The 15,461-nt window shown below is 39.1% G+C and overlaps 2 protein-coding genes across 2 annotated transcripts in view; both read right to left on the reverse strand.

The window, feature by feature from the left end:
• Window positions 1-2,706: 2,706 nt before the first annotated feature.
• ubac1 (UBA domain containing 1) lies at window positions 2,707-10,296 on the reverse strand. The gene is made up of 10 exons (XM_040050442.1): window positions 9,841-10,296; window positions 8,603-8,723; window positions 8,453-8,526; window positions 8,257-8,364; window positions 7,991-8,093; window positions 7,167-7,275; window positions 6,615-6,891; window positions 6,054-6,140; window positions 5,706-5,844; window positions 2,707-5,048 (listed from the first exon to the last, which is right to left on the reverse strand). Exons 1-10 carry the CDS (start codon window positions 9,976-9,978, stop codon window positions 4,933-4,935), a joined length of 1,272 nt encoding a protein of 423 aa, XP_039906376.1. The 5' UTR covers window positions 9,979-10,296; the 3' UTR covers window positions 2,707-4,932.
• Window positions 10,297-11,282: 986 nt separating this feature from the next.
• The window catches only part of notch1b (notch receptor 1b), a 40,561-nt gene continuing 36,382 nt past the window's right edge, over window positions 11,283-15,461 (reverse strand). The window contains exons 31-34 of the mRNA XM_040050406.1: window positions 14,847-15,145; window positions 14,462-14,609; window positions 14,242-14,339; window positions 11,283-14,149 (exon numbers count right to left, since the gene is read on the reverse strand). Of these exons, the coding sequence (XP_039906340.1) occupies window positions 12,758-14,149; window positions 14,242-14,339; window positions 14,462-14,609; window positions 14,847-15,145 (1,937 nt within the window). The 3' untranslated portion in view covers window positions 11,283-12,757. The remainder of the gene's footprint in view (window positions 14,150-14,241; window positions 14,340-14,461; window positions 14,610-14,846; window positions 15,146-15,461) is intronic.

Here is a 15,461-nt window from a genome sequence, read left to right on the forward strand (position 1 = left end):
AAGAACAACTTGGTATAAAAGCAACTTTTCTCCAGCAGATAAACAGCTAGTTGTTTTTTTTATATTCTACATAATGTGGGATGAATTATATTCTTTGTTATTATTTATTATGTTGTTTTTATGCTTATCTGTTGTTTGTGATCTGTGTTTGTTCGGAACATTTCTTTTAGACAACTTACTGAAAAACATGCTAAAATGTTCCTGAGATAAGAAACGTTTAACTGAGCAGGCAAAATTCAATCTTGATGTCAAAATAAAGTATTCATAGTGTTTCCATGAATCAAGGTCAACACCAGGTACAATACTAGCAAAAGAAATCTCAAAAATAAAGACTGTATTACACTGTCTATAAAAACAACAACAACCACACATAGACAGTGAGCCACAATTTGGCAAGTCCCTGAATTCACGCCAACTTATTTGCCATAACTAAATAACAAAATCAAATATTTACAGTTGCAGCTAAACAGCGCCATCTCCAGGCTTAAAGCAAACAAGTCAGGTGGCCCAGATGGTTTTCCTTTTGAGTGGTTTGGGGTTTTTCAAACTGAGTTTGAGAAAACTCAAAAACTCAGTTTGAACTGAGCTAAGGCTTGTTTTTGGCTTTCAATACAAAACTAAAGGATTAAAAAAATGACCCCTCATGGAGCAAAGCAGTTATATCAATTATGCCCAAAGAAGAAAAAGACAAACTAGAATGTTGACCATCTAGAGCAATCTTCGTATTACGAAACCCAGATTAAACTATTAATTACCAATGCGATGGAGATGGATCATCATGAATGATCCTCCAGTCTATGTATTACTGGATTAGAAAAACCTGGAAAGATTTATGCAAAAGGTAAAAAAAAAAAAATCAATGGAATAAAGGCCAGTTACAATTCTGGAATGATTATATAAAATATTATTCTTCTGCTTATCTGGGATAGGGTCACAGGGGCAGTAGCTTAAGCAGAGCAGCCCAGACTTCACTCTCCCCAGCCACCTGATTCAGGGAAAACCAAGATGTTCCCAGACCAGCCGAGAGATATAATCTCTCCAGCATGTTCTGCATCTGCCCCAGGGCGTGTCCCAGTGGGACAAGTCCAGAACACCTCACCTAAGAGGCACCCAAGAGGTATTCTTCTCTGATACTCAAACCACATCCTTTGGATGAGTGGCAGTTCTACTCTGAGCCCATCCTGAATGGCCGAGCGCCTCACCCTATCTCTAAGGGAGATACCTGACACCCTTCAGAGAGAGCTTATTTCCCACACTTGTATCCGTGATCTCATTCTTTTGGTCAAAGCCCAGAGCTCATGACTATAGGTGAGAGTAGGGACATATATCAACTGGTAAATCAACAGCTTCGCTTTTACAGTCAGCTATCTTTTTACCATGATGGACCAGTACAGTGTCCACATCACTGCAGTCGCACGACCAAACTGTCTGTCGATCTCCTGCTACCCTCTCCCCTCACTCGTAAACAAATTGGAAAAATTTAGAAGTGTCACCTCACATACAAAACAGTTGCAGCAAATGTCTGCCCCTCTCTGAGCCTGGCTCTGCCAGAGGTTTCTTTCTGTTAAAGGGGAGTTTTTCTTTCCCACCGTTGCCTAGTGCTTGCTCATAGGAGATTGCCAAATTGTTGTTTGTTTTTTTTACCTTAATACTGTAGACACTTTTTCAAATTTGGAGTTATATAAATAAATTGGAACTAAATTTAATTGCCCAATTGAAGAACAAATACAAAAAATGGTCAAAATATTCAAATTGTAAAACACCAATATAAGAACCATAAATCAAATAACCTATAGTTCTGTTTTTGTCTGTTTTGATTCGAGTGCATTTCTGGATACCTGACCAGTTTGCCGTAAAATGGATAGGTGTCCAAAAGCATACAGTACACGTAACTCTAAATTATAAATGTAAGAGTGGCGGCTTTCTGTCTCCCTGCGTTAACCCTGAGTGGCGTCCTGTCCTGCTACCATACACCATAACGCAACTAAGTTCTATAGGCGACCTTTTAATTTTAATAATTGTTTATATAATTTTATAAGTTGGTCGGTTTAAACAAAGTTTTATTGTACTTTCATTGTGAATACATTAAAAAATAGGCTGAGATAAAAGCAAATGAACAAATCAAAGGAGCTTGCAAAGAAAAGCGTCTGGACTTCTTTAAGTTGCTTGAAGACGTTTCACCTATTATCCGAGAAGCTTCTTCAGTTCTAAGGGTCAAATGGCGGAGAGTCCCAGATTTAAACCCAGTGGAGTATCCCCCCAAAGAGGGACAAAAACCCCCTGATGATCCTCTAATCACATGAGCCAAGGTGTGAAAACGAGTGTGGGTCCCAATCCGCCAGGGTTTCGGGTGAGCTCATTGTGAAACCTGGCCCCACCTTATCATGCGATTTCCTGAGGTCAGATGGCCCAGGATGTGAGTGGGCGTTAAGGCGTCTGGGGAGGGAACTCAAAACTGGATTATAGATGGCAGACAGTTGGTGTCGTAAACCACCGCCTCTGGAAAATGAACAAATATTAGATAAAATATATTATATTATATATAATATTAGATAAAAATAAAATACAGCAATATTTATAAATGTAACTAAATTTAATGTACTGTATACAGGTAAACTAAATCCATCCACCTAAAGATGGGCGGCATTCTGCACTGATTTTCAATGTGGCATTGCTGAATGGAATCTGTGAAACAAAAACACAACATACAACCACAAAAAATAATTTTAATGCAATAGTGATTTAGATGCCAGTAGCCATTAGGCTGCTTGAACGAACAGACTGTGAGCATATTGCATAGGTTGTTGATCTGGGACAGTCCGACACGTGGGCTGGGTGAAACAATAATCAGACTCCAACAACTGCCTCTTCACTGCCCCTTAGCAATAAAATTCACTTTGTTCGTTCGGGTTCCTTCTGACCGTTTTCAGCATTTCCTGTGGCCATTTTTCTTCCTTAAGCGTACAATCTCCCAATGTTCGTATCAGAATATTAAGAGGGAAAGATAGTTTGGTATTCATGCCAATGCAAAGCATGGAGGTGGTGAGACAACTGGTCACGATGGCCATGACAGATTTCCAATTGGGCACAGTGTGCAGAAAGGTTTCCATAAATTCAAACATGCTGCATCACTTTGTATCACACTGTAACCTACCAGTCCATAAACACATTTTAATGATGGTTTGTAAAAACAACATTTGAAGCATTATATTTTTTCACATTTGTAGATTAGCTTCAAGGTTTGCTAAAAATGTTATAAATATGAACATATTACTAGTTTGGCTTTGATATAAATAATGTAATATATAGTTCAACCAGACAATTTTCTCTAAAAACATTTAAATATTTTCAAATATTGCATTTACCAAACCATTTGATGTGGTGCTCTTATTCATAGGTAAGGTTCTACACAGATTAGTTAAAGCCATTTCTCAAATGCCAAACTAGAAGGGGGTAGAGCAGAGGTTTGCCATAGCGACAAGTTTAGAAAAACAATCTCAGCCTCCCTGAGCAAAAAGTCACATCAACACCACATTTTAAATATTGAATAAAAACACTCAAAAACTTGGCAAAACACACCACCCTCCATATTGTTTTTAAATCTCTTGTACAACAAGGAGAGGCAATGCTCTCCTTCATGTATCTGGAGACTTTAAGTACTCAATGCAAAGGCTATTATTAACACACTACCCATTGCAGTTCACACATCTCTAACACTCAAATATATGTCTATACAGGTCAACAGAAGTCCTTGCTATTGCACAGAAATACAGGGTTTTTCTCCACTGGGTACATCTAATGACAAGGCAGGTTATACAGTGACATTTTGGTTTGACAGCATAAATGTTTGTTGCTCTCAAAAAGGAAGAAAAAAAAAGGAAAAAACAAAAAAACAAATCAAAACATAGAAATTGGTTGCATGTCAACTTCTATTGTTTCCACATATGTTTGAAGACACTCGCACCTCTCAAGCATGAAGCGAGCATGCATCTTCATCATTCAAATTTAAGTTTAAAAAGGCAACCACCTTGTGATAAGCTTCACTTCTTCGCTACCACTACATGCTTTTGAGACAACACACAAACCCTTCTTTCTTCTTGTACTAGTGCTGCGGTACGCGATATTCATAGAGGTGAAGAAGTGCCAGACGAGAGCAACATGACAATATGACAATCATGAGCACATCGACAGTAAACACACACAGGCCTAATATAAAATCTTCTTGTAAAAACATGACTGAGACACGATTTAGTGTACAGTTTTGCTCTAAAAGGCAAGAAAGTCAAATAAATATGTTTGAAGAAGCTCAATGAAGATTTCTTTTTAAAAATCCTCTTTGACTCTACTTTTTCCTCTCAGTTATAAAGCACTGATTTTTGATTAAAACAGAGGGAGAAGAAAAAGAAGATGTGATACTGACAGAAGTCTTCCACACATTCACCACTGATGAAACATTTTAAAGAGACACTGAAAACTGCAGTTGATTTTTAAATATTGCAAAACATAGAAAACAGTTTTTGTTGAAGTGTAAACATTAAATTGATGTCTGATGTCATTTTTACACGTGGACAAATTATATAAAATAAATCATGTCTGTCATACCTATAAATTGTTATCATTAAAATGTAAAAACAATATACTAAATCTCAATTTATATTATTATTACTGTAATAATAACTTTATGTTAACATCTGTTTTGTATAAGTGTTTTTACTGTATTGTTATAAATAGTTATATGTGTAACATCTTCATTCATACTTTGACTCCTCTCTCTTTGTCTTTAAAAGGCAAAAAACAATACTTGTGTCTCTCCCACACTCATACATACACATTCATACATGCAAGCGTACGCCTCAGTGTGATCAAACACACAAACACACACACACGAAGCTGCCACAGTCATACACGGGATGGGGGGGTCACCAGGAGGCTCTATGTGCGATTGAGGGTCTGGAAGATTCTGGATATTTGTAGCATGACAGGGCCGGTCTCGGGATCGTTCATCCACTGGGTGCTGTTCAGAGGATTCTCCAGCATGTCTTCAAACGCTGCACATAAACACAAAGCATATTTGTGAGTTATATACTAGACCCCCAACCCACAAATCTTTCCCCTCTTCTGTCAACTGGTGAAGACAGGTAGACAGGCCTTTCTCTATGTCATATGCCTTAAGTGGACACTGATGTCAACCGCTGGTTTTGGGCTCAGTGACTTAAAGCCTAAACATTAGTGCCTTCATTGCTTCTTTATGTTTTATATATCATGTTTTGGAGCCAGGAGTGACCGTTTTTGAACAAGCGAGTGGAGTGTTGGGTTATTAGCTAACCTATAGGGACAGATATCAAGAAAAAAAAGTAACAGACTAATAAAATATCAGAACTTCACTCACCGAAACCAAAGCACAAGTCTTCGTGGACGTTTAGTATCACACAAACAACAAAACATAATATAAAATAACCATATATACAGGTGAATGAAATAAAAAGAATGATTTCACACTGTTCGAACAGTTTTCCTGGACCTCTCAGCAAGATCTTTTTCAGCTGCTGGTGGTTTTTCTGTCTCATTTTACAGAATGAGACTATATTTGAGTTCCTAAAACTACACAATAATATAAGGATGTGAAAAAGTTTTTAATATTACTTTAGGGGAGAATTTTCAAAAACAGGACACTACGTTGGCTTTTACACTCAATGAGACTATACCTAGAAGAGTTTTGGGATTGGTTAAACCCAGCTGGACGACTGGATTTTCCAGGATGGCTTGAAACAGTGGGCTGTTGGTGTCGATGCCTTTGTCCAGATCTTCTGGAGAAGGTTTCCTGTCTCCCAACAGCCACTCACACTGCAGGAATATACAGTAAGGAACAAAAAGGACACCAATTAAAATCTTTATGGAAGTCAAAGTATAAAATTAACTGAAAACAAGTGAAACAGGTATTCAATGTTACTGGACTTGTTGTTTTCGGAAGGTTTCAGAAATTACTGGGGGGAGGGAGCTAACTGTTAAATTTGTTTATTAATAGTAAAACTACTGACGATGTGTAAACTTACCGCTGCATCCTGTTGGTTGTTATTGACTCTCAGAGCATCGATCACCTCCTTTTCATCAAAGCCCATCTCCATCAATGCAATGACTGCCTGCAGAGTTCATTAAAAAAAACAAAACAAAAAAAAAAAAAACCCACAAAACACATACAGTTAAAATCTATCTAAAGTCTATTCCAGCAATTCCAGCAGCTATCATGGGGACACAAAACTTACTTAATAAGATGTGAACAAGTTATGGTAAAAAAAAAAAAAAAAAAACTTCCATCAAAATCGAATATCACTCAAGCTTAAGTGTGGCCCTGTCCCACATAAGATAAGATAAGATAAGAAGAACTTTATTTATCCGGAGGAAAAATTCTTTTGTCATACACATGCTCAATGCAGCAAGAGAGACAGAGGAACAGAGGAATAAGATATACAATAAGAATAGTAGTATACAGTAATATACAATAGGATAGTGCAAAATATAATATCAAATAACTCAAATAACATGCAGCCGATGAGAACCCTGAGAGGAGATTTGTAAAATCTGAAGTCTTGTATAAAAGCTAAAATTGCACCCACCCTTGAATCTGGTCTGAACTCCCTTTTCCTGCGGATCCTCTTGAAGATCTCTGTGAGTTCATCCTGCTTGTTGCTCTCGTCTGTGCTCGACTGGCTGGATAGGCTGCGGTGAGGATTAGGACCAGAGGCTGAAGCAGAAGCTGAAGCAGGGGGGCCTGGGGTGGCAGCTGCCGTAGCTCCTGCTGCCCCAGAAGAGTCCTGGCCTGGTAGTGGCGTGTCCACAGAGGGGTCATCTACATGCTCAATCAGCCACTCCATAGCCTGGGTCACTGACATGCTATAAGGAGATCAGATAAAACTACAGTTAGGGTACAAAGATCAGGAACAATTCCTATGAGACCCTTTCGTGGAACCTTGGTATCAGTGCATACTTCTCCAAAGTGCTGTCCTGCAAATTAATGCCATCTGGCCCACTGGATATGTTTTCACCATATTTTGCAACAGGGACATATTTTTTTATGTGTGTGTGTGTGTGTGTGTGTGTGTGTGTGTGTATATATATATATATATTCTTTTTTTCCCCCCCAAATATAACTATAGATACAGCCTTACTGGTTCAGTCTCAGAGCTTTGATTGCTCTGCTCTCAGGGAAACCCATCTCAGTGAGCTGCTGGAGGGCCGTTTCATCCACCCGATCCTCTTCATCTTCATCTAACATTGCTATGAGACACAGACACACAAAGAGAAAAGATCTTTGGTTGACAGCTAAATGTTTGGAACAATCAAACATACAGAAAACCTGCACTGCCAAAATAAATGTGCGCAACTTCAGATAAAAGATAACATCTAGTTTCTAAAAAGTGCCCATTAGTATGTTTTATTTATTTATTTAGGACAGTGCATGTTAATGAACATAAATGTAAAATAAATTACATGAATGTAAACATGCCAGATTATAGCCAAGGGCTAATTTCCATCTGTTGTCCATAAAACATTAAAAAATAGACATAATAATAATTCATAAAAAATTCAGAATTCATTTATAATAAAAACTCCATCACCAAACTCACACATACACACCATTCTATTCCCAAATAAAACATTAAAACTATACAACTTATACATGATCACACACTTGATTTGTCCATAACCAGTTTTTAACCTGTGCCTTAAACAAGTTGAATTTTGAGCATTCTCAAATGGATTGTTGTGGCTAAAATAAAACCCAATCCTAACCCTAACCACAGACTTGGTAAATGTTAAAACTCAGGTGGGCAATTAATTTTCCTGAGAGAAACTGGAGAGATGAATCAATAATTTTAGAAAGATTAAAAATAATAACACAGCAGAAATGAATTCAAGTTAATGGTGCTGTGACAGACCCAGTTTTTCCACTGGAAAATGGGTTAAAGGTTTAAGGGATTTTCCACTTTACCATTTGCCTTTTTGAACAGTTCGACAGCATCAGGGTTCAAGGCAAGAAGCTTCTGTGCGACTTCAATAAGAGAAACCAGGATTTTTCTGAGCTCTGTTTGAAACTGCAACAACACAAACAACAATATACAAGGACATTAAAAATAATTACAAGCTATCAGTCCAAGTACAGTGCAGGTAAATTTCTCATTTACAATATTTTAAAGTATTATTGTAATTTATCTACATTTCAGTGCACCCTGTGAGCTAAAGCTAAACCTCTCTTACATCTCTGATGTTGTGTTGCGTAACAGTACGGTCTGTGTGGCGTGTGGATAGGCTGGCGGTGGCTTTCAGAATAGCATCTTTATCTGGAGCTTTGTTTTCTTGTTTCTTCTGTGATGAACAGAATAAACAGCAGTTAATAAAATATATGCATGTTTAAAAAAAGGACTTCTTCCCAAAAACTGGACAGAGGACTTACCTTGTCTTCTGAACTAACGTCAGCCGTCTTTGGAGGGGTTGGTGGCGGTCTTTTCTTTATGAGCAGCAAAACATCTACAACATACATTAAACATGTTAGCCTCATGGAAAACTGTGGCAAACCACGGCAAACTGGAGAGACGCTACATACCTTTATCTTTGAGATTTTCATCAGCAACAGTTTTTGTGTCAGAGAGGACTCTTTCTGTAGCAGCATGAATAAGTTTATGATGTGTAAGGGTTTTGGGATCTTCTAGACTTCCATGTACACACTACAAATTAAGCACAAAACAAAACAACTCAGGCACAACCAGATAACTCATTGTAACTAATCACTTTCTTTGTTTTAAATATCATTCAGTTACTGTTATAAGTAGGACCAATAATGACAGACATTTGAAAAAGTTCTTTAAAAGAAGAGAAAAAGGAAAAAAAACAAAACAAAACAAAAAAAACAACAACGATGATCTAGATGACCAAGATCCTACACAGAAACAGTGGATTGAAAAAACTTAAACACAATTTTTAAGTTGTACATGTCACAGTGTGCTAGTTATCTGCTTTGTAAATGGCCTGGTCATTAAAAAATAAAATAATTAAACTAGTAACTAACTATTTTAACTAGAAATAGTACCATCTGCTTCTGCTTTCTGACAACTTTTAATGAAAGCGGTGTACTTTGTTTTTTTAATATAGATTATGGCAATGGTGCTGTTGGTCTATATGACTTATGCATTAAAATGGGTCTGACACCCCTGCAACAGAGAAAGCCAGATCCTCACAACACAGTTGCAGGAACAAGCAAATTTTCGAGTTTTGGTTATCAAAATAACTTTAGATTTATTTTCTCTTGATCAGCTTTAATCAGTTAACTACATCAGCTCTGATATTTAACCGAAGATACAAACTGAGTAAAAACAGTCTCCCTATGTGGAGGATTAGCTGCTTTCTCTCTTTGCCTTGTCATCATAAATTCAGGATTGGTTGGGTAAACAAAACATGACTCATCTAAAAACTCTAAGCACTGACTTCATGAAGTTTCAGAGACGTATTAATTAATTTAAGAATATACTGGGCTGACACGAAAACCAAAACTTAAACCACTACTTGAGTTTTCGCCATAGCCCAAGGAAGGAGAAGTGAAGTGAGCTGTATAATAATAGAATGGCTAAAAAGTAGCATGCGTCTCTTAGTAGCTACTGGGACAACCAACCTGCTAAATTATAAATAGCAAAGTCTACCCAGTTACTATAAATACAGCGCCAGTGATACTGACACTGACAGTTTACGAAAGGGACATGGCACAGTGTAAAGCACCCCAGGCAGAGGAGTGACAGGTCGAAAAAAAAAGGAAGCAGGACAAACACAAACAAGCCAAGAAAAACCTACATGTTTCAAGCACCTCTCCTTTAGTTTCTCAACAGTCGTGTCTTCCGTGACCTCCTCCAACCACTCCGTGCCGTCCATGGTGCAGATGTGTATTTTCAGCACTTTGCCGGCAAATATTTTTTCCTCCTGCACGAACATAGCTCCAGACTTAACAGTACCAGTCCAGTGACGATAGCTAGCAGCAGTTGCTATGTGCCTATTTGGCAAGCTTGCGTGCTAACCTTAGCACCCAGCTAGCCGTCGTCTGTAAATCCACCAACAACAGAGTGAGAGCGGGCACCGACTAGCTGAGGGCCATTTGGGGGTTCCTCGGTCGGTTTTCGCTGCGGTGGTAACCGAGAAACACGTCCTCTGCAAGGCGAGTTCTTGTTTTTTCCTGTTAGCTCACAAGCAGTAACTAGCGAAAACCCTATTTTTACTGTAACTTGAACTTTGAACTCCCAACTGTACCGCCAATGCTGGATTGTGGGATGTGTAGTTCTTTTGAGTGACAGGCCCAAAAATACAATCAACCCGGTCAAGCCGTTTTTAGAAAACACAGTTACCTGCAACAAAATTATGAAACATCGTAATATTTGCTTCTTTAACCTGCACTTAAAGGATCCTCAGATCGGTCCAACATCAAGGTAACTAAAACAAAGCTGAAACTGGAGTTAAAACAACAACAACGAGTTAATTAATATTAAAAATAGGCTTCAGAAAAGATGAATATCAATTCGGTTACTATATGGCAATACTAAATGACAATATGAGGAGTGTTTTTTCTGTTTGTTTTCATTTTTCCACCCTGTCGATCGATTATATTAATACCATTTTTCTAATATAGATCGATTAAAAAATGTTGCAAAAGAGTTGTTCAAAATGCTTTAATAAATAATATGTACACGATAAATCTAAGAAAAATCAGAAAGAAGGTATACTCCATTATTATGTAAATGTGTGTGTAACCTTGGATCCTGACAGGTGTGTTGATCTTTTACAAAAATAAGCTGTTGTAGAGTTTTATAGAAAAATAACAAAAACTATTTGCTTAAGTATCTCTATGGCAGCCAGTCTGAGCATGTTGAGCATGCATATTTCTTTTTTTTTTTTTACGTTTTTACTTAATCATTACACAGTAAATTGAGGAATGGGTCCCACAGCTTATACCAACTATGGTATTCAGATGATTTATTCTTCTTATGAATTTTCACGATGTTGTATAAATATTGCAGCTGTAATTCACTTAAACTTAATATAATTAATTTTCTTTAACAACTGTCACCACCAGATGGGGACATACTCCATACATACATACATTAAATTAAAAGTAAGAGCCAGATCACAGGAAAATTCAGCTGTACTCATCACAGGCTAACCTAATTGCAGTGATGACTTTACTGGATTTGTACTTTAGATGTTTATTATAAACACACAAGCATAAAAAATAAAAGACAATTATCACTGATTTCAAGACACACAGGTGCCCTTTATTATAACAAGAAACATTTTTACAGATTGAAAATGAAAAGGGAAAATACATTTGTTGCAAATTATAGCTTTATAAAGACAAAGGAAACATATTGCAGATATTGCATTTTTCACTACAACCTAATGTGGTTTTTAAAAACAGAACTTTTTCCAAACTATACCAGAGTGCATCTCACAAAACATTAAGGTGGACACAACTTGAGAACACAACCAACAGTTTTCATTTCATTGAAGTGTAACAAAAAAACCTTTCTATCATACATAAACATTTGCCTCAATGGATTTTTGTGTGTTCCAGAACAGCAAATAAATATCAATTTATAAAACCTCAATATTTATTTATTTTTCCATTTTTTTTATGAGAAAAACACCACCTAACAATATATTGTGCCTATTTGTATAGAGTTCAAATTTATTTATGCATAAGGGACGATAGGATACAAAATATAAATTCTGTTCTGTTTTACATTTTAGAGGCTGATGATTGGTGTAACACCTATCAAAATTGCATGCTTAAGACATAAGATTTCTTGAACAAAATCTTGCTTACAAGGGACACAAGGGGCATATTTACAGAAGGAAGGACACAGCCATAGGCTCAAACTAAGGGAGAGAGAAAATGGAGATTCCTTTTCCCTCTGAACAAAAACATACACTGTGGCCGACAGGCCAGATCTCCCACACCACAGGACTCGCAGATACTCAAGCCTGCCTTAACTGCCAATCTCCAAGATGGCCTTATACTGTACAACATATCACATTTCCACTCCATTTCCACACGAGTGAAATCAAACCAAGAGGCGCAACATAATGCCGTTCCACTGATTCAAGAAATTTACATGACTCTAAAGAGTGTAGCTAAGAATGACATGATATTTATGGAAGCTCCCATATCATACAGGACCTGTACATGGCATTCATGTACTGTTAACAGTTTACCATCAGTTGATATTTCAGATGCTTACAAATAACTGAAATAACACTGAAACTTAATATGTGCTCTATAAAAATGCCCCTTAATCACGATTTTCATTATAAACAAGATTATACAAAAATATATATATATAAACATGAGAAACCATATAAAAAAGGCAAAGTCCTTAAGGGAAAATAAATACCCAGTGTGTATGCTGCGACTTCACTCCAGAAAAGAAGTACTAAAAGAAAAGACTTTCTATAAAGGCCATCCACTGCCCTGCTTATGACATAACACCGTGGACCCCACAAATTTCTGAAGGCAGGCAATGCTTATAAATAAGACATTAATAAATAAAAGAATGGATGAAACACAGATGTTGCTGTTAGTATAAAAGCTTATGAAGGTTTTTTAAAATCCCGTTTACAGCGTTGCCCTTTCTCTTTTTCCTCCAAGAGTGCCTTTTTAGACAAAAAACAAAAAACAAAAAAAAAAACATATGTACAGCAGCTCAGCTGGGTCTGAAGATTTTTATTTGAACTGTTCAGGTATGTGTGCAATCTGAGACTGCATGCTTGTCGGTGGACTCGAGATGCCCTCTGACCAGTCGGACATGTTGGAATGAGGAGATGAACTGGACCACTGGTCAGGGGAGCCGGGAGAGGGTGTCAGAAAGGGGTGGTCAGGTACTTGGACCTGATGGTTTGGGGTGTTGTCAATGGGGCCCGAATAACTGTGCTGGGAGGGTGGGGTGAGGAACTGGGTGCTAGGCATTGACTGGCTGATGGAGGAGGGCATAATCTGGGTCTCCTGAGGCAGGATGGTGCGGATGGGCATGGTGGAGTTGCCTGTGCCCTGCTGGAGCTCTGGAGAACTGAGCTCCCCACTGATGAAGTTTTGGGTGTTGGCTGTGTTTGAGTTCTGGTGCTGCAGCTGGATGCTCTGCTGCTGCTGTTGATGCTGCTGCTGCTGTTGTTGAAGCTGCTGAAGGTTCTGCATCTGCTGCATCTGTTGAGCTTGCTGTTGCAATATGTGCGACTGTGGACCCATTCTGGTGTTCTGGATGCCCTGATATGTCATCATCTGAGTCAGGCTGCTGTTTGGGTGGCCATTATGGAGCGTTGTTGTCATCATCCCGTGCTGGCCTCCCTGGTGAAGACCTCCTTGACCACCAGAGTTGTTTCTCATTGGGTTGTACTGACCTGGTTGGCTCATGTTGCCATGCATCCTGGACAGCCAATCACACTGTCCATTCATGGCGCCCTGGCCACTGGAGACAGTAACGGGTAGATGGGTAAGACGTGGAGGCATTGGGTCAAACTGCATTCGAGCCAGCTCCTGCTTGCTTGGTATCACCATGTGGTTTACAGCCAGGTGTGGGTCAGACATCCCCTGCAGATGGTTCAGGGATACAGACGGCGACTGCTGGAAAGGTGAGGTCATCATCGGCGGTGAAGCTACATCAGAGACATAGCCATGTGGAGACTCCAGGGAGTCAACTGGAGACAGAACAGCTGAGCTATCCAAGAGGTTCCCAGGCTTCCCATCCTGGGAATTCTTCTTCTTCACCTTCATGTCTTTTCCCTCCTTGCACCCGATGCCTTTGGTGCTGGGCTTGCGTGCCTTTTTGCTCTGGCCTTGACCTTGAGGCTGGGGCTGCTTCATGTTTCCCAGGAAGCCATTAGGTGAGCAAAGAGGGGGTGACAGTGTGGTGCTTAGTGACCCTCCATGCATGGGAGGACTTCGTACCAGGTTGTACTCGTCCATCAGCCGCACAATGTCGTGATGCATTCTCTCTTGTGCAATGTCTCTGGGTAGCCGGTCCATGTGATCAGTTATTTCTCTGTTGGCAAAATGGTCCAGCAAGACCTTGGCAGTCTCATAGCTTCCTTCCCTAGCAGCCAAGAACAGAGGTGTTTCCTCCTGAAGTAAACAGAAAGGAGACAATATATTAAACAGTTTAACAGATGCACAAGGAATGTTCCTTCATTGCAGAAAGGGGGTTATTTCTATACCTTGTTATTTTGCATGTCCTTGTTGGCACCATTTTTGAGTAGCACAATGGCTGCCTCCACGTTATTTACTGCTGCGGCCCAATGTAGGGCTGATTTACCTGCAGAGACAGGAACAGGGTCATTAGATATAAAATTCTTTTTGCACCACATTTAGCACTAAAATGTGAAGATTTCAGGCTTTTGTGAATATCGTAAGTGGCAAAAAACATTGAAACCTTACCAAAATCATCAATTGCATTGACATCAGCATGGCAGTTAATGAGCTCCTCCACCATGCCCTCCACTGCAAGCCTGGCAGCCAAGATCAGGGGTGTAGTGCCATCATGCATGCGGGCATCTAAGTCTGTGGCACGGTTCCTTATCAGAATCTGCAAAGATATACAACACATTACTCCATTAGATTCCTTTAGAATAATGAATTTTACAGGAAATTTAAAGTATTTTAACTTTGTACTATTAATATTTTTTTAATAGCTACATTTTTCACACAAAATGATCATCACAATTTTAAGATGAAAAAAAAAGACTTTAAAGGAGCCATGCTCACATTTGCATTTTGGGTTTCCTAATCCAAAAAGAAATAAATAAATGATAAAGAAACCCACCTGGAACACTCCTTGGGCATCAGCTGCCACAGCAGCATGCAGAGGAGTTCTGCCCATGTTGTCTTGTATGTTGGCATCAGCGCTGGCCTCCAGCAGGCGTTTAGCAGCATCAGAGCGGGCATAGCGGGCAGCCAGGTGAAGAGCTGTTTCACCCGTCCGATCAGTCTGGTTGTGGAGGTTAGCACCTTGATAGATGAAGTCATTGATCACATTAGCAGAGGCGTCCTCCTCCTCCTCGCTGTTGCCTGTTTCTAAACCTCCGCCACTGCAGGACGCAATCATCAGGGGTGTGAATCCATCTGCACGGAAGGGCCAGAAGAAGCGAATGAAAAAAAAAAGGCACTGCATGGTCAGCACAGTACAGTCATATCAACTACTGCAAAACTACAAGAGGGTTCACTTCAAAGCACCTGGCAGATCAAAACAAAGCAACAAACAAATCGAATGTGGATTTGACACTTTTTCCTGGGTTGAATCATCACAGCGCTCTCTTTTTCGATAATAGATTCTGATCAAGGCCCCGGCACAGGAGAAGCTTCAGAAGGAAAGCGAAGCTAGAGGGATAGAGGCCAAGGCTTGCTAAAGCTAGACTACTGCAAAAACGAAGCATTAAAA

This window comes from Simochromis diagramma, unplaced genomic scaffold (assembly GCF_900408965.1).
Source record: "Simochromis diagramma unplaced genomic scaffold, fSimDia1.1 OVJJ01000131.1, whole genome shotgun sequence".
NCBI lineage: Eukaryota > Metazoa > Chordata > Actinopteri > Cichliformes > Cichlidae > Simochromis > Simochromis diagramma.

Bases quoted from the DNA above. Each gene is read 5' to 3' on its own strand.
- ubac1 (XM_040050442.1), bottom strand. From the start codon at position 9,978: ATGTTCGTGCAGGAGGAAAAAATATTTGCCGGCAAAGTGCTGAAAATA. The intron at 5,845-6,053 runs GTAAGTTTACAC...ATATTCCTGCAG, and splicing joins ACAACCAACAGGATGCAGCG to TGTGAGTGGCTGTTGGGAGA. The intron at 5,049-5,705 runs GTATAGTCTCAT...GTTTATGTGCAG, and splicing joins CAATCCCAAAACTCTTCTAG to CGTTTGAAGACATGCTGGAG.